Below are 24,658 nucleotides of genomic sequence, written 5' to 3' on the forward strand. Positions count from 1 at the left end.
AAAAGACAAATAATGGGTACAAGATTTCCTTTTAGGGTGATTGAAATTAGATAGTGGCCATGGTTGCTCAACCCTGCGAGTACACTAAAAACCACTGAATTGTAGACTTTAAACTTTAAAAGTGAGGACTCTTAAATTGTAGACTTTTAAAGTCTACAATTGTTAAAGTCATAATTGTATAGCATAAGAATTATGTCTCACTAAAGCTGTTTTTTTTTAAAAAAACTTTTAAAAGTTTATAAAAGGTGAATACTAGCTTACTCTTGAAAGCATTCATTGGTAGTGAAAGCTCAGGTGTCACTAAAGTCACATATACAAGTGTTACATATCCTCACAAAATGTTCAGGAAGACATACAATTTCTAGCAGAGAATTTGGCATATAGTAAGCATTAATATACTTTTGAATGAAGTAATGTTGAAAATTTGGGAAGGGAGACACATATGCTGCACACATGAAAGCTAAGCATCCAGGTAAACTGTGAGAACCTTAAGGCATATAGATGTTTGGAGTCTATGATTGTAAACTCCTGACTCTTGGATATTCTAGTAACATCAAGAAACTTTGGGAGCCTAGCAAATGTCCCAAAATTTGCTAGTTGCTGGGGAATAACGTTCCTGTGCTTGAAGAGTTTCACTGTCAATTTGGAGAAATAAGTGTATAAATTCATACATGGGATCAACTGTGACAGGTACTGACTTGTATACAGTGCTTTGAAACCTGGAGTTCATTCATTCACCTATCCTCGTAAGAACACGTCTAGTGTTGTTTTGTTTTTCTGGGTTTTCTAAATGTGACTCCAAATTCTTTTGGCTATTTCTAAACACTGAACCCACCTCTCAACTGGGGCTATTTAAAAGAACATATTGCAAGTTCAGAAAGTATTTTCTTTAAAAAAAAAAAAAAAGGGATACATGTGTAGAACGTACAGGTTTGTTACATAGGTCTACCTGGGCCATGGTGGTTTGCTGCACCTATTGACCCATCCTCTAAGTTCCCTCCCCTCAATCCCCACCCTTCAACAGGCCCTGGTGTGTGTTGTTCTCCTTTCTGCGTCCTTGTGTTCTTAGTGTTCAACTCTCACTTACGAGTGAGAACATGCGGTGTTTGGTTTTCTGTTCCTGTGTTAATTTGCTGAGGATAGTGGCTTCCAGCTTCATCCATGTCCCCACAAAGCACATGATCTCATTCCTTTTAATGGCTGCATAGTATTCCATGGTGTATATGTACCATGTTTTCTTTATCCAGTCTATCATTGATGGGCATTTGGGTTAGTTCCATATCTTTGCTATTGTAAATAGTGCTGCGATAAACATACGTGTGCAAGTGTCTTTATAGTAGAATGATGTAGGTTTACTGAATCATTTTTTGTAGGATCCTTTGGGTATATATCCAGTAATGGGATTGCTGGGTCAAATGATATTGCTGCTTCTAGATCTTTGAGGAATCGCCATACTGTCTTCCACATTGGTTGAACTAATTTAACTTCCACCAACAGTGTAAAAGTGTTCCTGTTTCTCCACAGTCTCACCAGAATCTATTGTTTCCTGACTTTTTAATAATTGCCATTCTGACTGGCGTGAGATGGTATCTCATTGTGGTTTTGATTTGCATTTCTCTGAAGATCAGTGATGTTGAGCTTTTTTTCATGTTTGTTGGCTGCGTAAATGTCTTCTTTTGAGAAGTGTCTGTTCATATCCTTTGTTCACTTTTTGATGGGGTTGTTTGTTTTTTTCTTGTAAATATATTTAAATTCCTTGAAAATTCTGGATATTAGACCTTTGTCAGATGGGTGAATTGCAAAAGCATTCTCCCATACTGTAGGTTGCCTGTTCACTCTGATGATAGTTTCTTTTGCTGTGCAGAAGCTCTTTAGTTTAATTAGATCCCATTCATCAATTTTTGTTTTTGTTGCAATTGCTTTTGGTGTTTTTGTCATGAAGTCATTGCCTGTGCCTATGTCCTGAATGGTACTGCCTAGGTTTACTTCTAGGGTTTTTATGGTTTGGGGTTTTACATTTAAGTCTTTAATTCATCTTGAGTTAGTTTTTGTATAAGGTGTAAGGAAGGGGTCCAGTTTCAGTTTTCTGCATATGGCTAGCCAGTTTTCCCAGCACCATTTACTGAACAGGAGATCCTTTCCCCATTGATTGTTTTTGTCAGGCTTGTTGAAGATCAGATGATTGTAGATGTGTGGTGTTATTTCTGAGGTCTCTGTTCTGATCCACTGGTCTATATGTCTGTTTTGGTACCAGTACCATGCTGTTTTGGCTACCGTAGCCTTGTAGTATACTTTGAAGTCAGATAGCATGATGCCTCCAGCTTTGTTCCTTTTGATTAAGATTGTCTTGGCTATACGGGGTCTTCTTTGATTCCACATGAAATTTAAAATAGTTTTCTCTAATTCTGTGAAGAATGTCAATGGTAGTTTGATGGGAATAGCACTGAATCTGTAAATTACTTTGAGCAGTATGGCCATTTTCACGATACTGATTCTTCCTATCCATGCGGATGGAATGTTTCTCCATTTGTTTGTTTTCTCTCTTATTTCCTTCAGTAGTGGTTTGTAGTGCTCCTTGAAGAGGTCCTTCACATCTCTTGTTAGCCGCATTCCTAGGTATTTTATTCTCTTTGTAGCAATTGTGAATTCGAGTTCATTCATGATTTGGCTCTCTGCTTGCCTACTGTTGGTGTAAAGGAATACTTGTCATTTTTGCACATTGATTTTGTATCCTGAGATTTTGCTAAAGTTGCTTCTCAGCTTAAGGAGATTTTGGGCTCAGACAACGGGATTTTCTAAATATACAATCATGTCATCTGCAAACAGAGACAATTTCACTTCCTCTCTTCCTGTTTGAATACGCTTTATTTCTTTTTCTTTCCTGATTGCCCTGGCCAGAATATCCAATGCTATGTTGAATAGAAGCAGTGAAAGAAAGTATTCTTGTCTTGTGCCGGTTTTCAAAGGAAATGCTTTCAGCTTTTACCCATTCAATATGGTATTGGCTGTGGGTTTGTCATAAATAGTTCTTATTATTTTGAGAGATGTTCCATCAATACCCAGTTTATTGAGAGTTTTTAATAGGAAGTGATGTTGCATTTTATTGAAGGCCTTTTCTGCATCTATTGAGGTAATCCTGTTGTTTTTGTCATTGGCTCTGTTCATGTGATGGGTTACGTTTATTGATTCACTTATGTTGAACCAGCCTTGCATCCCAGGGATGAAGCTGACTTGATCGTGGTGGATAAGTTTTTAATGTGCTGCTGGAATCGGTTTGCCAGTATTTTATTGAGGATTTTCACATTGATGTTCATCAGGGATATTGGCCTGAAATTTTCTTTTTTTTGTTGTGTCTTTTCCCGATTTTGGTATCAGGATGATGCTGGCTTCATAAAATGAGTTAGAGGAAATTCCCTCCTTTTCAATTGTTTGGAATAGTTCCAGAAGGAATAGTGTCAGCTCCTCTTTGTATATCTGGCAGAATTCAGCTGTGAATTTGTCTGGTCCTGGGCTTTTTTGGTTGTTAGGCTTTTAATTACTGCCCCAATTTCAGAGCTTGTTATTGGTTTATTCAGGGATACAACTTCTTCCTGGTTTAGTCTTGGTAAGGTGTATGCATCCAGGAATTTATTCATTTCTTCTAGATTTTCTAGTTTACTTGTGTAGCGTTGTTTACCGTATTCTCTGTTAGTAGTTAGTATTTCTGTGGGGTCAGTGGTGATATCCCCTTTATCATTTTTTATCGTGTCTATTTGATTCTTCTCTCTCTTCTTCTATATTAGTCTTGCTAGCAGTTTATCTATTTTGTTAATTTTTTCATAAAACCAGCTCCTGGATTCATTGATTTTTTGGAGGGTTTTTCGTGTTTCTATCTCCCTCAATTCTTCTGTGATGTTAGTTATTTCTTGTCTTCTGCTAGCTTTTGGATTAGTTTGCTCTTGCCTCTCAAACTCTTTTAATTGTGAGGTTAGGGTGTCTATTTTAGATCTTTCCTGCTTTCTCCTGTGGGCATTTAGTGCTATAAATTTCCCTGTTAACACTGCTTTAGCTGTGTCTTAGAGTTTCTGTTATGTTGTCTCTTTGCTCTCATTGGTTTCAAAGAACTTCTTAATTTCCATCCTAATTTCATTATTTATCCAGTAGTCATTCAGGAGCAAGTTGTTCAATTTCCATGTAATTTTGCAGTTTTGAGTGAGTTTCTTAATCCTGAATTCTAATTTCGTTGCACTGTGATCTGAGAGACTGTTTGTTATGATTTCAGTTCTTCTGCGTTTGCTGAGGAGTGTTTTACTTCCAATTATGTGGTCAATTTTAAAATAAGTGCCACGTGGCACTGAGAAGAATGTATGTTCTGTTGATTTGGGGTAGAGAGTTCTGTAGCTGTCTACTAGGTCCACTTGATCCAGAGCTGAGTTCAAGTCCTGAATATTCTTGTTAATTTTCTGTCTCGTTAATCTGCCTAATACTGACAGTGTATTTTTAAAGTCTCCCACTATTATTGTGTGGGAGACTGTCTCTTTGTAGGTCTCTAAGAACTTGTTTTATGAATCTGGGTGCTCCTGCATGGGGTGCATATATGTTTGGAATAATTAGTTCTTCTTGTGGAATTGTTCCCTTTACAATTATGTAATGCCCTTCTTTGTGTTTTTGGATCATTGTTGGTTTAAAGTCTGTTTTGTCAGAGACTAGGATTGCAACCCCTGCTTTTTTTTTTTTTTTTTGATTTCCATTTGCTTGGTAAATTTTTCTCCATCCCTTTATTTCGAGCCTGCGTGTGTCTCTGCAGGTAAGATGGGTCTCCTGAATACAGCACACCAATGGGTCTTCACTCCTTATCCAATTTGCCAGTCTGTGTCTTTTAAATGGGGCATTTGGCCCACTTACATTTAAGGTTAGTGTTGTTATGTGTGAATTTGATCCTGTCATCATAATGCTATGTGGTTATTTTGCACACTAGTTAATGCAGTTTCTTCATAGTGTCATTGCTCTTAATATTTTGGTGTGTTTTTGCAGTGGCTGGTATGAGTTTTTCCTTTCCATATTTAGTGCTTCTTTCAGGGAAGCACCAGGGAAGGCCTGATGGTAACAAAATCCCTCAGCATTTGCTTGTCTGGAAAGGATTTTATTTCTCATTCACTTATGAAGCTTAGTTTGGCTGGATATGAAATTCTGGATTGAAAATTCTTTTCCTTAAGAATGTTGAATATTGGCCCCCCAATCTCTTCTGGCTTGTAGAGTTTCTGCTGAGATGTCTGCTGTTAGTCTAATGGGCTTCCTTTTGTAGGTGACCTGGCCTTTCTTCCTGGCTGCCATTAACAGTTTTTCCTTCCTTTCAACCTTGGAGAATCTGATGATCATGTTTCTTGGGGCTGATCTTCTCATGGAGTATCTTAATGGCATTCTCTTTATTTCCTGAACTTGCATGTTGGCCTATCTTGCTAGGTTGGGAAAATTCTCCGGGATAATATCCTGAAGTGTATTTTCCAGCTTGTTTCCATTCTCCTCATCAACTCTGGTACTCCAATCAATTGTAGGTTCGGTCTTTTTATGAAGTCCCATATTTCTTGAAGGCTTTGTTCATTCCTTTTCATTCTTTTTTCTCTATTCTTGTCTGCATGCCTTATTTCAGTAAGGTGGCCTTCAAATTCTGATATCCTTTCTTCTGCTTAGCTGATTCAGCTGTTGATACTTGTGTATGCTTCATGAAGTTCTCGTGCTGTGTTTTTCAGCTCCATCAGGTCATTTATGTTCCTCTCTAAACTGGTTATTCTAGTTAGGAATTCCTCTAACCTTTTATCAAGGTTCTTAGCTTGTTTGCATTGGGTTAGAACATGCTCCTTTAGCTCATCGTAGTTTTTTATTACCCATCTTCTGTAGCCTACTTCTGCCACTTCATCCATTTGATCCTTCATCCATGTCTGTGCCCACATCCCTTGGCTGGAGGGAGGGGGCTCCCCTTCCCTGTGTGGCTCTCAGGTGGGCCACCACACCACACTGCTCTTCCCTCTCTCCGTGGGTCTTGCCTGCCTTCTAGTCAATTTTGATGACAGAATCTGGATACCTTGGTGGCTGGTGAAGGATTCACACACTTATTGTGGTTTATTTTGATGGGAGCCCCAGCTTCTAGTAGGCCATCTTGGCCCCGCCCCCATGGTAGCATTTCTATATGCCCCAGAAGGTATTTTCAAAGAAGTTTACTTTAAACAAGTATTGGTAGGATTAGGGTTATCTCCTTGCATAACCTCCCAAGGTTTGGAAAACATTCATTTTCACAGGTAAACAGTGATATATTTTTAAAAATAAGTTAGATTACTTTAAAGTCAAAATGAGTTATGGTGGAATTTAGAAAGATGTAGGTTTGAATCTCAGCTCAGCCTCTTAGATTAATAACTTTGATCATACTAAAGTTATGAAACTGAAGAAAACTTTTGTTTCCTCATTTCAAAAATGGCCACAAGTTGCTGTGGGATTAAAAACTGTGTAAATGTATAGCTTGGCATGTAGTAGGGATTCAATAAATGGCACTAGTGTTATTACTATCTCTCAGTGAAGTAAACAACTATCACGTTCACAGCTCTCTACTTGACATTGTCTACCACAGGCCAAGAGGCAAATTCGATTTAGCTAAGCAATCCTTCTTGAAAACATTCATCATGTGATAAGTTAAACACTCTGATTTTAATGTATGCTCTGCAAATCAGCCACATAAAGTCCTGGTGTCTATTTTTTAAGGGGCAAAATCAAAAAGCTAACATTTTTTGTTTACTTGAGTATCAGGTACTATCAAATACATTTTTTTCCTCTTATTGGTAAAAGAGTCTTCTACATATCAGAAATAGGATGAAATTTTATGTTACCGCAGCTTTGAATACTACTTTTTATAATTCTGTCCTCATACAGCATTTTCATACTAAAATTATGATTGATCTTCCACATATAGGCATAGGTCAATTCTCCAGAAAAATCATGAATTATTGGAGGAAATTTTCAAATGCAGGTATAGAGTAAAATATAATGAGAGGTTCACCGATTATTTTAATTATTTGTTTTGTGAAACTAAAAGTTATTGAGAGAGCTTGAGTATAAAATATTAATAAAGAAAATACATTATTTAGAATTTTGAGCGAAATTGTGGATTTCTAGGGCTAAAAATGTTCTATCAAATTGTTAATTTTTCACACTCTTTCCTAGGCTATACTATTCAAGAAAAAATTGATGGGGGAAAAATGATGACTTCTCTGAATATCACTTCAAAACCTTAGGGAAAATTATTATTATTAATTATTTAGCTAAGATGGACTCACTGAAGCTTATTTATGTTCATGTTTCTAAAAACCAATATATTTTTGAAGAAAGTACATTTTGAATTAGATTTGGCCTGCTGAGGATTGTTAAATCAAGATATATACAAACAAAGAAACAAGCAAATAAAACTAAGTTTAGAGTATGAGAAACACAAAATAGTATAAATAAAACTATTGCTGGGTAATTCATGTCATTTTTCTTCCGAAGGAGCAACAGATCTCCAAAACATACAAAATTATCTGGAACTTGCTCTAACAAATAATGCTAGGGAAAAAAGTCTTATTATTGTAAGTCATTTGCTTTACTCAATGAATGTATAGGTCTACAGCCAGCAAAGTTGTTAATGCAACATCTGAAATATTAACATTATGTGCTGGTTAAAGGTTTTCCCAATTTAAAAGTTAGCAACAGATTTAGAAGCCATTCTTTTTATGGAAGGGAAAACATCAAATATTTTCTTACAGAAAGGCTACAGCTTATTTGTATAAGTTAAAGGACAAGGTTAAAATGTTAGATAAATATTAATTCCAGTTTTCTATATGCAGTGCACAGGTGCAACTTGAACAGCATATTATATGGTATAATCAGTAAATTCGTTCAACCAGACCTTAGAGAGTTAAAAACATATATTCGGAGGAACAGGACTCCTCGGTCCAAAGAATGAGAATGAAACAGTGCAGAATATTTGTGTATCAAGGTGATTCCAGTTTCCAACTGGGAAAACAGGACCGTTAACACCCACGTCCCTTGACAACTGTCCAATTATGTATATCACACTTGGCCTACTGTTTGCAGTAGAAGTAATCAATAAAGGATGTGGTTGAGTGAACATAGATTTTGGTTGAACCAATGCATGAAAACTTAATCATTTACTCAGAGAGAAGAAATCAAATAGAGCAGAGATGAAACAGCCACTAAGGGGTTTGTTGATTGTGCCACCAAGTTTGTGGGCCACAGATGAAAGTAATAAGGCAAATGGGATCAGTGACAGGAGAAAATGCAAAAAGCTGTTCTTAATTTCATGAATTAATAGATATGTTTTGATGTATTTTTTTGGTCATTTTTAGGAAATTTCACATCAAAGCCTGGATGTTCCATTTTAAAGAATATATGAAAATTACTAGGGCGTGTCATTTCTCTCAAGCAAGAAAAAATTAATTTTCAGCTATAACAGAAAGGTAATTTTCACACTTGAAACTTTGTACTGATTGATTTAAAGATCTCCATTGTGGAAAGTTTTCTAGGAAATAATTTAACTCGAGTTTGCAAGAAAATTTACAATTGGTATGGAATAAACCCAGAGATGGGTTAGTTGTGACCAATATGTATTAAACATATTTTTGTGAATTTTTTTCTCTGTATTCTTTTAAATAATCTGAGTATTTTGGAAAGTTGTGGCATTTCTGTAAATGAACTACTTCAGTAAATGAGGCAAAAAAAGAAATGCCATAAGGAAAATACAGGGATTTTCCCTCTCTGTATTTACTCAAACTGTCTGTATAATAATAATACTTACTTGTAATCTCTCAACTCACTTTCTCTTTGTTTTATGGACCATAATTCTAGCTTTTATTGTAGTTTCACAAAGCAATTGTTAGTATTTTAGAACATCAACTCTTTTCTTCACTATTATTCCAAGTAGGGAAAGAATGACATTATAAATGCTTATTTTCTGCTATGCTGCTTAAAGTCTTATGCAATTAATATTATTCAGATCAATGGCAAAAATAACAAAACTTGTTCACTTACTAACACCTTCCCCAATAACTCTAACACCAAATCTGTATCTATTAATAACATCACCAGACAGGCAACTCTGTATTACCAAATCCTCAGTCTTGAGGGATTGTGGTGTGTTTTTCAATTGAGGGCTTAGTATAAATTCTTATAACCATTTCAGAAGCTCCCAGCCTTAGATCTTATTCACCGTTCATGCACGCTTAGCTGATGGCCTTAGACACATACTTATCCTAGACATGGCTATCCTCTTCCATTTCCTTTAAAGATATAAAATATGTTTATAGAGATAGGGCTACCATTAGTGAAACTTGTGCAATTGCACAGGTTAGGAAAAAGAGATTTAGAGGTGATGCTAAGCTTCATATGCAACTTGATTTATTTCTCAGCTGCCACCACCATAATTTCCTCTATTTGGGTTGTAGTCTGTTTCTTGCATGTTGCTACTAACCTGAGAAGGACAATTTAGGGCTATGAAAGGGCTGGTACATGTGTGTGTTTGTGTTTATGTGTGTGGGTATGTGCATGTGTGTATGTGTGCACATGCATGTTTACTGAAGGATATCAAGCCTTTCAAGCAAAATGTTCTAAAAATGATCACAGAATTTACATCAACGCATTTATACTACGAGTGGACTTGATTTAATAATGCCTTGCGCTATTCAGGATGCTGTTGTCTATCTTGCAGAATTTTAGGTTTGGAAACATCTGCCTGTTAGTAGATTACCCTTTTGAATTATTTTACACAGATGTTGAAATAATATGTGGAGGCTTGCACTCCCCTGAGTGCTCCTCTATAACCAACAACAGTGCTGCAAAATCACAGATTCGGATTGGAAAGCTGGTTGTAGCCTTGGGACACTTTTTCACTATGACCTCAGAATAAGCATCCCCTGCACTGTCTTGTGCATTGTGGCATTGCATAACATTATAAAATTAAGAATCCATGTCTACCATGAAATCACTGGTAGCTTTATTTTACTTTAGTAGATGGGAATTCTTTTTTTAATTAATTTAGAAAAATAGAGATAGGTTCTCACTATGTGGCCCAGGCTGGTCTCAAATTCCTGCGCTCAGGTGATCCTCCCACTTTGGTCTCCCAAAGTGCTGGGGTTACAAGTGTGAGCCATTGTGCCTGGCCAGGAATTCTTATAAAAAGAATTAGTTTACTTGGCATAAAATTAAAATGGGGATAAATCTTCTTACTCCTTTAAATGTTTGCCCTAAGGCACACTGGCAGGCTGCTGAGAGTGTTGGAACAGAATGGTCCCCAGTCCTACCCAAAACAAATTCAACTTCATGATATATCAAATATAGCTGTATCCTGTCCCACTCCCAAGCTCCAAATAATACTTAAATAGGCAAATTAAAACATCAGATTACCTGGTAGTGCCAAAATTCACCAGATAATTGTTCAACTCTTCACTTAGCCTTGACTGAATCGACCAGGAATTCAAATCCTGGGAAGGAGGCTAAAATATTCCAGAAAAGAAGTAAGGCTAAGAGGTGAGAATTATTTGAAGACAGGCTCATGTCTCTGGAAGTTTCAAAAATAATTATAAAGACCATCAGTAACCAAAGGGACATTTCAATATTTGTCCAGTGACATTGTAAGTGCTTAGTAGATGTTTATAAATAAATTTTCCCCTTGAAGTTTTATCTCTTTATTAATTAATTAATTTATTTTTGCGATGAGGTCTTGCTATGTTGCCCAGGTTGGAATCAAACTCCTGGGCTCCAGGGATCTTTCCATCTCAGCCTCCCAAGTAACTGGGATCACAGGCACCCACCACCACACCCAGCTTATCTTTCTAGTTATGCTGGAACACAATGGAAATGTCATTTTGTAAAAATTATTTTATAGGCTGGGCGCGGTGTATCAAGCCTGTAATCCCAGCACTTTGGGAGGCTGAGGCGGGCGGATCATGAGGTCAGGAGATCGCGACCTTCCTGGCTAACACGGTGAAACCCCATCTCTACTAAAAATACAAAAAATTAGCTGGGCATGATGGCGGGCACCTGTAGTCCCAGCTACTCAGGAGGCTGAGGCAGGAGGATGGCGTGAACCCCAGAGGCGGGGCTTGCAGTGAGCCGAGATCGTGCCACTGCACTGCAGCCTGGGCAAAAAAGCGAGGCTCCATCTCAGAAAAAAAAAAAAAAATTATTTTATAAACATGTTAGGGGACACATTTATATGCTACTACAAAGCAAAGCAAAGAATCCAATCCTTTTCTGCTGATTTTTGGGCAGTGATAACAGCAAAGTCAAGTAATCTGATAATCAAAATGTACAATCAACAGAGTTGGTTAGTTCCAAATAGACATAAATCGAATTCTTATCAGTCTCTTCTTTGTATTCAACCATCTGCATCTGCTGGGTTGTTGTTTGGAAGTAAAAGTTTTTAAAAATGGCTGAGTTGGTCTTCCATGGACTAGTTACCAATCTTTATTTAGAAGGATCATAACACTCACAGGCTGCTTGCCTTATCCATGACTGGCTCTGTCTTTCTTGGGTAAACACCCATACTCTCCTTCTTTTCCTTTTTTTTTGAGACAGAGTTTCATTCTTGATGCCCTGGCTGGAGTGCAATCTCAGTTCACTGCAACCGCCACCTCCCAGGTTCAAGTGATTCTCCTGCCTCAGCCTCCTGAGTAGCTGGGATTACAGGAGCCCTCCTCCATGGCCAACTAATTGTGTGTGTGTGTGTGTGTGTGTGTGTGTGGTATTTTTAGTACAGAGGGGGTTTCACCATGTTGGCCAGGCTGGTCTCAAACTCCTGACCTCAGGTGATCTGCTCACCTCGGCCTTCCAAAGTGCTGGGATTATAGGCGTGAGCCACCAGGCCTGGCCTCTCCTTCTAAATATGTCTGTGTTCCTAAACCATTTATCCAGTGATGACTGTATTTTATTTATTTTGTAGGATATCTTTAAAATTTCATTGGTACTGATATTTTAAACTATGATTATCATATTAGTAATGGTACTTATATAATGATTCTAATTTTACCCGCTAGGTACTTTTTAATGTTTCAAATGCCTTTCAAATAACAATTTTACTTTTAAAACACCTCCTTGTATGTGTTTACAACTGAAATACAAATGGGAAGAAATTAGAACTTAACACAATCTATATTACTACAGTTACTGCAACCAACATTACTATTATTAAAAAGCTATATCTTGGATATAACATTAACATAGTAAAAACCAAGGCCTTAACTGGTAACGTTTCTTCTTGTTACTATTTCTTAAGTCATAATGCTACTCTATAACAATCAAATGGAGTAAACAATGATTGCAAGACAATGACTGGAGGGTGAATGATATATCTTCCATGGAAAAACAGGTATCAGAAGTTGTTCATATATCTAAAATTTTCTGTTTTAAATGAAATATTGGGAATATTGGTTTTAACCCCAATTGTTTATCCAGATGTGCTCAAAGGAGAGATGTCTTAATGGAAAAGCATGACTGAAGCATAAATGGAAACTTTCCTCAAAGAAGAGATCTGGAAAGGTTATGGTGAGCCACAGCCACTGACGCGTACTACATATTTCTGTGCTGTCTGCTTTCTTAACTTGTGAGATGTGACCCGATATTTTTCTCTTTTATTCAAGGTCATCACTAAATTTACAGAAAACCAAAAAGAAAATAATACGAAGGAGGCACAGACAAAGAAGAGTTTAGATGCGTATTTTAAAATACCAAACTGGTTTAAAATAACTTACGATGAAAGGGTCACTTAAGAAGGGCACTGCTTAAAATTTAAGCAGGCACTAATGGAAAGCGACAGACCTCAAACAATTTAAGCCTTTCACAGTTGAGTGAATTCACAGTGACAGCAAGACCAGGATGTGCTAACTTACCTCTGCAGGACCTTGGCTATGGCTTCATAGCCTTTCCCCAGACTGAGATCATCATCCAGGTCTGTGGAGATTTTACAGTAAGTGTCAAGGACCTATCAGGAAGAGAAATACATATTGAATGTATAGCACAGCCAGATACGCTGATGTTTCATTTCATAATGAACAGAAAAAATTAAAATCAATAGTTGTTTTTAATGTCTCTATATAAAATTTTGTTGATTAAAAATTCATGTTGGTTTGGTTTATTTTTATCTATAGTATAACTTGTTTTGTGGCAATCTCTTTAAGCCATGACAGTGAGGCCTTACTTTTGGAAAAAATAATTCTTTTCTTGCATAATTGCCCAAATCTTCCAATTTATATAACTTAGGTGTGAATAAATAATTGAATGGCTTTTACATTATTTTAAAATACAGGACTATTATCTAAGGTAATATAAGGCAGATCATAATATTCTACTATGATAGCTTAAATATCACTTTTCTTTCCATAAATAGCTATTTGAAAAGCATGAATTTAGGTGCCAGGCAATTTCTAAATCTATCATTTTATTAGATGCATAGCTCACAGTTTGTGCATGTATACAGTTTACGCTAAAAATATTTCTTACAAATGTATTTCATTACCAACAATCTCTTCAATAATCAAAAGATTACAGCTGCCACAGCCAAACATGTGATCTTAATTTAATTTAATACTGACATCATCTGTATGGTATAATTTTCCCTTTTCCTTTTTTCCCTCTTTCAATGGCCAGAAGGAGAAAAATACATAAAACAGAATCCCCATTCTTCCTTTTTCCTTCATTATTACTTGACCCAACCTATTACACACATGAGGACACAGGAAATCTCCAAAGACCTCTATGGAAATCCTTTTTGCACATTTTCTAAGAAAGAATTAGCAAAAGTCATTTGACGGCATTTGGAAGACAGAGTCAGTGTGAGGGATGACATAAAAACGCCTTGTCTGCTACTGCCTGAATCAGGCAGCCTAGCAGGTTTAAGTCTGAGAGGTAGGGCTGATATTTTATTTGCTTTCTTAGTGTCAATATTTGGGAAATAATTTCAATGAGGCTATTGCGACACTTCATAAAATTTGAGTTTCATGTGATTGCAAGTGACTGCTTGACATAATGCTGTTGTTAAAACTTATGGCTATATACTGACCCAGGGTTTTAATTCCTGCTAAAACCACAAAGTTCAAAACTTTGGGGGTTTTTTGTACTTTAAAAACGTATTTATTCTTAATTAATAAATAATAACATATCTATCACCTCACCGAATTAACACTTGTGAATGTGGTGAGAATGTTAAAAATGTATTCTTTAGCAATTTTGAAATATACATTATTATTATCTTTGATTTTCATTTTTAAGTCTCTTTTTTTATTATTATACTTTACCTAATGTTAAATGACGAGTTAATGGGTGCAGCACACCAACATTTTTAAGTCTCTTAATGACCCTTGTGTAAACCTGAGAATATTCTTTTCACCATCTTACATAACAAGTAGCACTTAGATCTAATCTGATATGAATTGACATAGACCTTTCTGAGTTAAAGGGCAGTACCTCTGAATTTTGTGAATTTATAAGAGATCTTTTGGAATCCTAATATCAAAATATTTAGGAAAAGATTTTCTGGTGTCAAGGTCCATATAGTTTATATGACATTCTAGAAGTTTAAAGTAAAGATTGAATATAATTATATTTTCTGCCAAAATAGTTCATTTGTTTTTTTTCTGCAAATACTGTTATTGTGTCTCAGGCACTATGTTAGACCGTAGGATCTTAAGTAGATGAGAATATGCCTGTAACCCTCAAGGCATTTACAGTTCAGTGCTGCAGACTCTGGACTGATACAACTGTGTGAATTAAAAATGACTGAAGACAGGTTTCTCCAGGGCTAAAGCTGTGCTTATACTGCACCGCTCTCTCATGACCCTGATCTCCATGGGCTCTGAAGCACATGGCAACAATCAGAGGTGCCCAGTTTTATCTGTGAGGTGTGACTCTTCAACCCATGGATAGACGGGTAGGTTCCCAAGAAATTATGGGTAGATACTTCAGTGTTGATGGCTCCTATCCCACACCACTGTGCCATAATTCCTGGGAGTAGAGGGGCAAAAAACAGCTTTGGCCTTGCACTTGATTCCATAATAGCTTCCCAATGGAGACCGATGTGGCCTGCTGAAATGAACACTAACCTTAGAATAAGAACACTTGGATTCATGTCCTAGCCTTCCATACCCAACACATTTGGGCCAGGAAATCTCTTTAAGTTGAATTTCCTCATAGTAAAAAAGAAAATCTACCTCTGAGAATGGTTGTGATGCTGTGAGATAATATAAAGTGCTATGTAGATATTAGGACAAGAATTTGGGAACCTGTTAATTAGCAACCAGTGAACAGCTCCTGGTAGGAGTATCCCTCCTCAAAGTAAAGACAACTGATCTTTTTGTGGTTTGAGAGAGTGTGAGTATTTCCTTAAACAATTTACAGAAAAACAGGAAATATATAGGCAGTAGGACGAGTACAGTTCATTACTGACCAAGTAGGGAAAATGTCAATCACATGAAATCCACATGAGGGTCTTGCAAAGGAGCTGCTCTAAATCAAAGACACACCCTCTGATCCTCTGGAACATGAGCTGCAGTGGGAGAGAGGAGTGCATACAGGTGAAATCATGAAGAGATTACTAGACAAAGCCCAGTGCATTGGTGAATTGTGTAGTTCAAACTAAAGAGAGTAGGAGGGTCTTCAATAAAATAAAAAAGCATTAAAATGAGTGGAAAAATAACATGATACTATAAATTCTGTAGAAGATACAGATGTTTTAATTTACAAGAAAAACTAGATCCTATTAAAAAGTGGGCAAAGGAGGTGAACAGACACTTGAAAAGATGACACGCATGTTGCCAACAAGCATGTGGAAAAAAGCTCAATATCAGTGATCATTAGAGAAATGCAAATCAGAACCACAATGAGATACCATCTCTTATGAGTTGGGATGGCTATTATCAAAGTCAAAAAACAACATATGCTAGCAAAGATTGTGGAGAAAAGAGAATGCTTACACACTGTTGGTGGGAATGTAAATTAGTTCAACCATAGTGGAAAACAGTGTGGCGATTCCTCAAAGGGCTAGAAACAGAACTACCATTCAACCCAGCAATCCCATTACTAGGTATATACCCAGAGGAATATAAATTATTCTACCATAAAGACACATGCATGCAAAGGTTCATTGCAGCACTATTCACAATAGCCAAGACATGGAATCAACCTAAATGCACATCAATGTTCACTGGATAAAGAAGATGTGGTACATATACACCATAGAATACTATGCAGCCATAAGAAAGAATGAGATCATGTCCCTTGCAGCAACATGGATGCAGTTTGAAGCCATTATCCTTAGTAAACTAGCACAGAAACAGGAAACCAAATACTGCATGTTCTCGCTTATAAGTGGGAGCTAAATGATGAGAACTCATGGATACAAAGAAGGGAACAACAGACACTGGGGACCTGCTTGAGAATGGAGGGTGGGAGGAGGAAGAAGACCAGAAAAGAGAACTGTTGGGTACTAGGCTTAGTACCCGGGTGATGAAATAATCTGTAAAGTAAAGCCCTGTGACACAAGTCTACCTATATAACAATCCTGCACATGTACTGCTGAACTTAAAAGCTTTTAAAAAGATACAGATGTTTTATACTGATTTATAGTAGGCAACTTTATCTGCTTAAAGCAGGTAAGGTATAATCTACAAATTAATAAATATTGATCAACTTGAATCACTAGACAAAGAGTGGAACCACTTTTACAAAGAATACTTCAAGTATTATAAGAAAACACAGTGTGGCAATCTGAGGGGTGCACTGCACTTGACTGACTATCCCTGTGGCAGATAATATGTTGGAAACAGAGCCAGGATCAGGATGGTTAAAATCTAGCACCGCAAGTCAGAGATAGGCAAACATAAAGGATCTCCAGGTACAAATATTTTGATGAATTGAAAATATATATAATATATAAAATATAAGTGAATTTGTCTATCTTTAAAGTTCATGGGAACTAACTTAACTTTTGGCAAAAGACAGAGGAGAACATTAATTTAGCATGCTACTATGTAAGTTTCAATGGACACCAAACTACATGATACCAAAGTTACCAAAGTTGGCAAAGTCAGTTCATACACCTAATAAGAATTGAGTGCTACATGGCCACTCTATCCAATTGCTCCAATAATTTCAGTGAGTAATGAAGATGAAGCTTTGAAAACAATTTCTGTGACTTCAAAGAAAACAGACTATCTTCTTACCAAAATGAAATAGATGTACTTGGTAAAAACATTTTCGAATAAAATCCAAAGTTCTTAAAATAAAATAATTGCATTGCTCACCTAAAAACAAAACCAGTAGAATACTCACCAGAAAAAAATGAGAGTGTACAAAAGAACAATGCTGGGGATATGCTACAGATTCTTTGAAGAAGTGTTGTTGTAAAATGAAATTTAAGGATTAATTTATTTTTACTGCCAGAGCCTAAGGGAATATCGGATTTAAGTCAAAGATTGTCAACCGTCAAAAAAAATTAGAATATCTATCTGTCTTAGAGAAAGTAGAAAAATATCCTTGCCTTCTCAGAAGATAGGAATTTAAAATTTATAAGAACAAATTTTGTGCCTGAGCTTTGGCCCCTTTAAGGAGACAAATAGGAAGACATTATTAGGTCTAATAATTTCAAGAACCCAGTTGTCTTTTTCCCTTTCTATGCTTAGGGCTACCAGTTAGGAGGGTACCTTGGGCAGACAAAAATGAACTACAGTTGACTCTTGAACAATACAGGTTTGAACTGCATGAGTCTACTTAATGCGAATTTTTTTCAACCAAATGTAGATCGAAAATACAGTATTTGAAGGATTGGGAACCTGCCTGTAGGAACAACTGTATTTGGTATTCATCCTCCTTCCTGACTTCCTCTGTTTTCCTATTTCTCACCCCACTGCAATTCCTCTCTTATATACTTTTATTTTAGAAACCATTAAAACATAAAATTCTACCAATCTTGGCTCTTATGTTCGTTTTAACAACTGAAACTTTAAACCACTATGAGAACTATCACTTCAGGCCTACCTTTTCCAAATTAGATGGAACTGTCCCCTGACCCCTCTGTCCAGCCAGCCATTATAAGAAAACACTGTTCCAGTTAATTTGTTTTAAAAAAGTTTAAAGACCACTGTAGAGTCACATAGAGTTGTAGGAAATAATACAGAGTGATCCCATATACCCTTTGCTCCGTTTTATCCCAGTGATGACTTTTTTTCATAATGATAGTATAATATCACAATCAGGGAAATGACATTGATATATACCCACTGGCCTTATGAGTACTATGTGCTAACCAAATGAGTGCTAGTATTTGATACTGCAGTAGAGAAATTATAGATAATAATTATATATTTCAAAATAGCTAGGAAATTGTAGTTAATAATCATTTATTGTATATCTAAAAATAGCTAAAAGATTTGTAATGTTCCCAACACAAAGAAAAGATAAATGTTTGAGGTGATGTATATCTCGATTACCTTGATTTGAGCATTATACATTTTATACAGGAATCCAAATGTCACAGGTAACCCCCAAATATGTACAGCTATTATATATCAATAAAAATTTTTGAATTTCACTGGCCTTATTCAGATTTCACTGGTTTCACATGAACTCGTGTGTGTGTGTGTGTGTGTGTGTGTGTGTGTGTGTAAGTTTTACGCTATTTTATCACATGAATATATTCATGTAGCCACCACTGCAATCAAGATGCAGAAAAATTCCATCATACAAGGATGCCTCATGATACCCTTTCCTAGTTCATTTTTTGTTTGCTCCTTAAAAAAGAAAAAAGAAAATGATAAAGGAAAATCTTTTTTTTCTCTTTTCCTTAGGTAAAAGTTATTCCTTGGGAAAAATTCTGCAATAATTTGGCATCTCTTTTCTACCCCTTTGGTGCACCTCCTTTAACTTAAGCACTTGTATTTCCCTGGCAATTTCCTCAGCTAAGTGATAGAAAAAAAGGAGTTGACTAAATTAATTCATACTTATACTTAGGTGTGAATGACTCAAACATCATTAACTCTGGCAGAGGAAGTTGCAGTTTTAAAAAGAAAATGTGTGTTAGCCCCACATCATTTCTTCTAAACTACATTTTATGCAGTTTAATAAAGTGCAGTAAGATAATTCAGACAGTGTGCAGCAGGAAAATATGGGGGCAAAGGTTATAAAATAAAAAGCCAGCTTCCTTGTCTTCAAATCTAACCTTTGATATGATCTCTTAATCTTTTAAGTGGGTACTGGTTTTTTTTATTTTTTTATTTTTAATTTTTTTTTTGTCTACTGTGCATTTGTGTTTTCTAGAAGCTCCACAGCTTTTTCACAATGTCCCTTATCACATAAGTGTGGAAGAGACGAAAAAAGGAAGAGGGAAATGTGCAGCAGCAGATGTGATCCTGGTAAAGGGAACTGCAGCTATTTCCATTCCACCTTGTTATCACTTTCTTCATAATGCCCAACCTTCAGAACCAATGTATTATGCAAAGAACTCTTCCAGTATATTCCATTAGATGTGGCTGCTAGATATAAAATTATATTTCTGCTCTTAAAGACATTACTATGTAAGGAAATAAGACTTACAGACATTGAAATTATATAGTGCTATAAGTCTGTATAAAGGGCTAAAAATTTAGTCCAAAAACATTAATCCATTACACAGATACTGAGTGTCTTTTATGGGCAAAGGCTTGTTCTAGGTGCTAGGGATACAGCAGCCAATAATATAAAATCCCTGGCCCATTGCAGCCTACATTGTATTTGGGCAACGGGAAGACAATTTGTAATGAAATAAATAAATAAATGAATTTCAGATAGTTGTAAGAACTACAAAGGAATACAACCAGGAGAAGCTTCATATAAGAACTCTATAATAACTCTATCTTCATATAAGAACTCTATCTGTATTTTAAAGGAATAATAGAATTGGGGAAGCTGGAGCAAGTCTGGAAATGAGAATAAATGATACAATGAGAAAGAAGAGAAAGCTTTGCTAGGATACATAGATGCAGCAATGTTCAATAAAAAGTGTGCTGTAAAAAGCATTCACAGAATGTTTGTCTAGTAGTGTGGACTAAGTTATTGCACTTTCAACGGATATATTAAGGAACAAACTTTCAAATGGCAATTTATCTTTTTGATTTCAAAGAAAGTATTTAATTGTTGTTGAGAAGGTAAGGCAGGTCATTCATTTTCATCCCTTTATTCTACGTGCACATAACAGCAGTCTTTTGCAGGACTTTAAAAAAATTCATAGTTTTTGTCTTTCTACTTGTGAGCACCTCAACATGTTTGGTGAAATTTGCCGCATTCAAGATGGTGCAGGTGGCTGCCTCGTTTTCTGTTATTCCAAGTTTTCAAGATTTTATTCAGCATTGTTCCTGTGCCTAGGGAAAAGAGAGGAAGTATTTTTCTTTCTCCCTCTGGCACAGCACTGTGCATGCACAGCTCAAACTACGACGACCAGATCACACAGGTCAGTGACATGAGATTTAAATGGGCCTCTGGTCTCTGGCTGGTGACCTTAACTGCCACTATTTCTGTGTGAAGAAAACAAACAAGCAAAAAAACACCATAGAGGCCATCATATGAAACAAGTTCTAGAATGTAGCCTATTTGAGATGGGAGTTTTGCAATTTTGCAAAAACTCCAATGAACACGAATCTTTTTTTTTTTTTTACTTCTTATTTTTTTTTTCCTCTGTACCTATTCCTTTCTCTGCTTGCCACCCTTCCCATTGTTCTTTCTTCCTGAGTTAACTCAATATTTGAAGCAGTAAGGACTCCTACTCTGAAGACATAGACCAGGCCTTGGAGGAGCCTTGTGAGGTAATGAAATCTTCCTCTGGGTGTTCAAATTTTCTCCAAACATCATAGGCTTTTGAGCCTGGCAGGTGTTCTACTGAGCTGGCTGACAGGTGCCAGGTGACTTATCTCTCTGGGCCCATTTCCTCAGGTGCAAAATGGAAATGAATAAAGCCTACCTTGAATGGGTGTTACAAGGTTCCAATAAGATTAGGTATGTAGAATTACTGTCTGATGATTTGAACAAAACAACTGCTTAATTTGCCTTAGTGCTTATCTAACCTAGTTGTTCTCAAATGGGGGTTATTTTGCCCTTGCCAGATGGCATTTGGCAATGTCTGCAGATGTTTTAGGTTGCTATAATTATTAGGGGGGTGCTACTAGCATCTAGTGAGTCAAGGTCAAGGATGCTGCTAAACATCCTACAATGCACACCATAGCCTTCCCCATAGCAAATAATTATGCAGCTCAAAATGTGCATAGTGTCACTGTTGAGAAATCCTCAGCTGGCCTTTGCTTGAACAATTTTCATGATAGAAAATTATTTCCTAGTGAGGCTAGCCATTCAATCACTGGAGAGTTACCTGAGGAAAACAATGGTTCAGCTCAGGCAAAATCTTGAACTCTCACCTGCTAGCCAAGGTTGTGCTTTGTGAGACAGCAAAATAAGCCCATTCCTCTTCTCGTGACAGTCCTCCCAATATTGAAAGGTGGCTGTTTTCCCTCCCCAAACCCCACAGACTTATAGAGTCATGCAGGACACTCTGAAATAAATGAGAATGAAACCCCTTCAGGTTAGCCATATTTGGATGCTTTGTTTCCAGTTTTGCCTACAAGTCTAAGAGAACCAGAAGAGTTTAAATAAACCCACCTAGATCAAAAATTGTCTATAAAACCATAAAGAACATCAAACAGATTTCTCTGTTAACAAGAAGTTACAAGTCCTTTGCCCAGGGTACATTTTTTACCTGTTTATTCCTTCCCCACCATAAAAAGTCAGCATAGCTAATATTGTGTTATACATCCCCTACACAAAATCCAAATTGTGTCATTTTATAACTAAAGTTTAGCACTGTTCTCCATACAGTGCATTACTTTGAGGAAAAAAAGGTAAAGATACAGATTTATACTTATGCAATGAGAAATACAGAAATAAAAAATCAAGTTTGCCATCTCGAGCTTGAAATCATTGTCAAATCTTATTGGAAATACATTTATTCTGATTTCTGGCAATCTAACCTCCTTTAGCCATTTCACAGTTGGTGAGCAGAGAGGATGTTTCTGCCTCATTTACAGTGTCTGAACATGATTCAGACAATCAACTGCAACATTAGTCAAAGGAATCAGTGGCTAATGATTTCTGACAAGCACTGCAGTAACAGGCTGAGGACCAGACTGGGCAGCCATAGCATTCAGGGATGTTTTAGAGAAGCCAGCAAATAGGCACTGGTGGAAGATAATACACATGAAGGCAAATAGCAGGGGCCCCATGTCACTTAAAGGCTCTTACATACTTTATGAAAAGTATCTGACATGCAATATAAAAACACTAATTCTTTTCTACAAATATATTATCTTGAATGGACACTGAGGACAATTCGGGATGTAGCTTTGTAAACTATAATACACAAAAGTGGTTACATCTTTTGCATTCGGCTGAAACTACACTCTTAAATTGGGAATAGTCTGGCCTTATAATTATTAATATTGATCATTTGAGTATGCACACTTTCTCCCTGAAATCCATGACTCATCATTCAGAGTATCTCCATACATTGACTGCTTACATTGCCCAGCACCTGAAGTGGAGGCTGTATGGTCAAGGGCAGGAAGGGCTGAGTATTGCAAGACATGAGCACTAGTGTCTCTTCTGCCATGAGCTCATTGTGTGACTATGGGCAAGTCACTTGGTTACCTTGTGCTTCAGTTTACAAGTCTACTAGATGATGGAGATGAATCAAATGGTCTCAAATTCTCCCTTCCAAAAGTATGATTTGGATTTTGGAACTCTACATTGATATTTTTAATAATCAAACATATGTCCTAATTGTTTTCAATAATTTATCTTTGGCTTCAAAATTCCTGATCAATTTACTTTATCTCTTTAAACTTTCTCTTCAAGAAGCAAAGGGATGAATCGGTATATTTAATTGAAATTTTATTTTCATACTCTCTCCTCATTTGATAAGTCCTGCAGAGTTTTAGGGAACTGCTTTTTTAAAATGTCCCTACATTAGAATAAATGACAGAAAGGAAAGCTCAATTAACAATGCTATTTGGTTAATATTAAACAGCAGTTAAATGTAATAATCAGTGCTGTACAAAAATAACAAATTTTTGTTTTACAGTCAGAAGTTTTTAATAATTTGATGAAAATCAAGATTAGCCTTAAATGTAATAGCCTGATTAAGAATACCCAATTATCTTTCACATGCTAAGAGTTTACATTGTCTTTTCAAAAACTGTAAAAACATAAATATATCAGAAAATTTCCAAGAATCTTTTTTCATCTAAAACTCTCTCCTTAAACATCCAACATCCAGATGGCTCTGAAACCTCAAAGTAATGAGACAAAATCTCATATACAGTTAGAAATAAAAGCTTTCCTCAATAGTAAATTGGAAAATAACAACAGCTCAAAACTGCCATTTCCTAAATTGGTCATTATAGTTTTGTATTACCTTAACAAGACACATATTGATGAAGACTTTTTATTCTAACTCTCAATTGTTACTGTAATACAAATGAAAAAATGTGGAATATTTATCCTGTACAGCCCAATCACAGTGTGAGTTTTATTTACAGCTCCTTGAAAGAAAAATTTCCTAGCCTTTAACCTTCTTTTTTTGTGTTTATTTTTATTTTTTATTTTAGAGGTGGGGTTTTGTCATGTTGCTTAGGCTGGTTTTGAACTCCTGGGCTCATGCAATCTACCCGCCTTGGCCTCTCACAGTGCTGGGATTAGAGGCATGAGCCACTGTGCCCAGCCCCCAGCCCTTAACCTTTTGCTAAGGAAATCCACTGGAGATCTTGGGTTATATTTTGCTAGGAAGCCTTGAACAATGAGTAGCCAATTCACTGGCAGTCCAGCAATCTCTGAGGCAGCCTGATACAAAAATTCTGTGCAATGTAAGATTAAAGCGATTAGTTTAGTGCCATCATGTCCTCTTAGAGAGTTCAGAGCAGCTGAGTTGTTAGTAATGGCAGAGGTGGGAGGGCACTCAGACATAAAGGAACAGCAAGAGACCAACTGACTCGTGTCAGCAGAGTGAATCGATGGACTGCTGCTGCTGTGGAGGGGGAAATAAGAACACTCAGCCCCTTGTCTTCCAGGGGTCTTCCAGTTCCCAAGAATCTTTTGGTCTGTGTGAGGCCCAACTGTTTGCTTCTCCTGGGAATTCGTAGGATTAGGATTTCTCTCCTTGCCACAGCAATCTTCACAATCAACTCTCATACTTGAGGTAATCTGAATGAATCTCTTTGTTGAACCTCAAGTATAAAACAGAGAAGCACTGAGAGATAAAACAGCTGCCTTAGAGTTAAGGTGGTAAATAAATAGATAACTTCAAGGCCTTTTCCTTCCATGTGTATCAGTGAGACACAATGTAGGTTGATTCTTTCAGCCTGTGCCTACTGGCAAGAGAAATAGGCCAGTAGACACTGGTAACATACAATGATTAGTGACATCGTTGTCAGAAAAGATATGAGAGAAAGTAAGTTGCTTGTGTATTTTTTTATTAATAAATTCTCACACTTCACTTGGTTATGTTCCTATGAGGCTTCAAAGTGAGTGGGACAAATAATTTCATTATACCTATGCTAACATAACCAATAAT

General features: G+C 36.6%; 1 protein-coding gene across 1 annotated transcript in view; it reads right to left on the reverse strand.

The window, feature by feature from the left end:
* The window catches only part of TTC29 (tetratricopeptide repeat domain 29), a 314,056-nt gene that overhangs the window by 183,031 nt on the left and 106,367 nt on the right, over positions 1 to 24,658 (reverse strand). Inside the window, exon 8 of the mRNA XM_030815182.1 lies at positions 12,909 to 13,000. Within this exon, the coding sequence (XP_030671042.1) occupies positions 12,909 to 13,000 (92 nt within the window). The remainder of the gene's footprint in view (positions 1 to 12,908; positions 13,001 to 24,658) is intronic.

This window comes from Nomascus leucogenys, chromosome 7b, assembly GCF_006542625.1.
Source record: "Nomascus leucogenys isolate Asia chromosome 7b, Asia_NLE_v1, whole genome shotgun sequence".
NCBI classification, from domain to species: Eukaryota; Metazoa; Chordata; class Mammalia; order Primates; family Hylobatidae; genus Nomascus; species Nomascus leucogenys.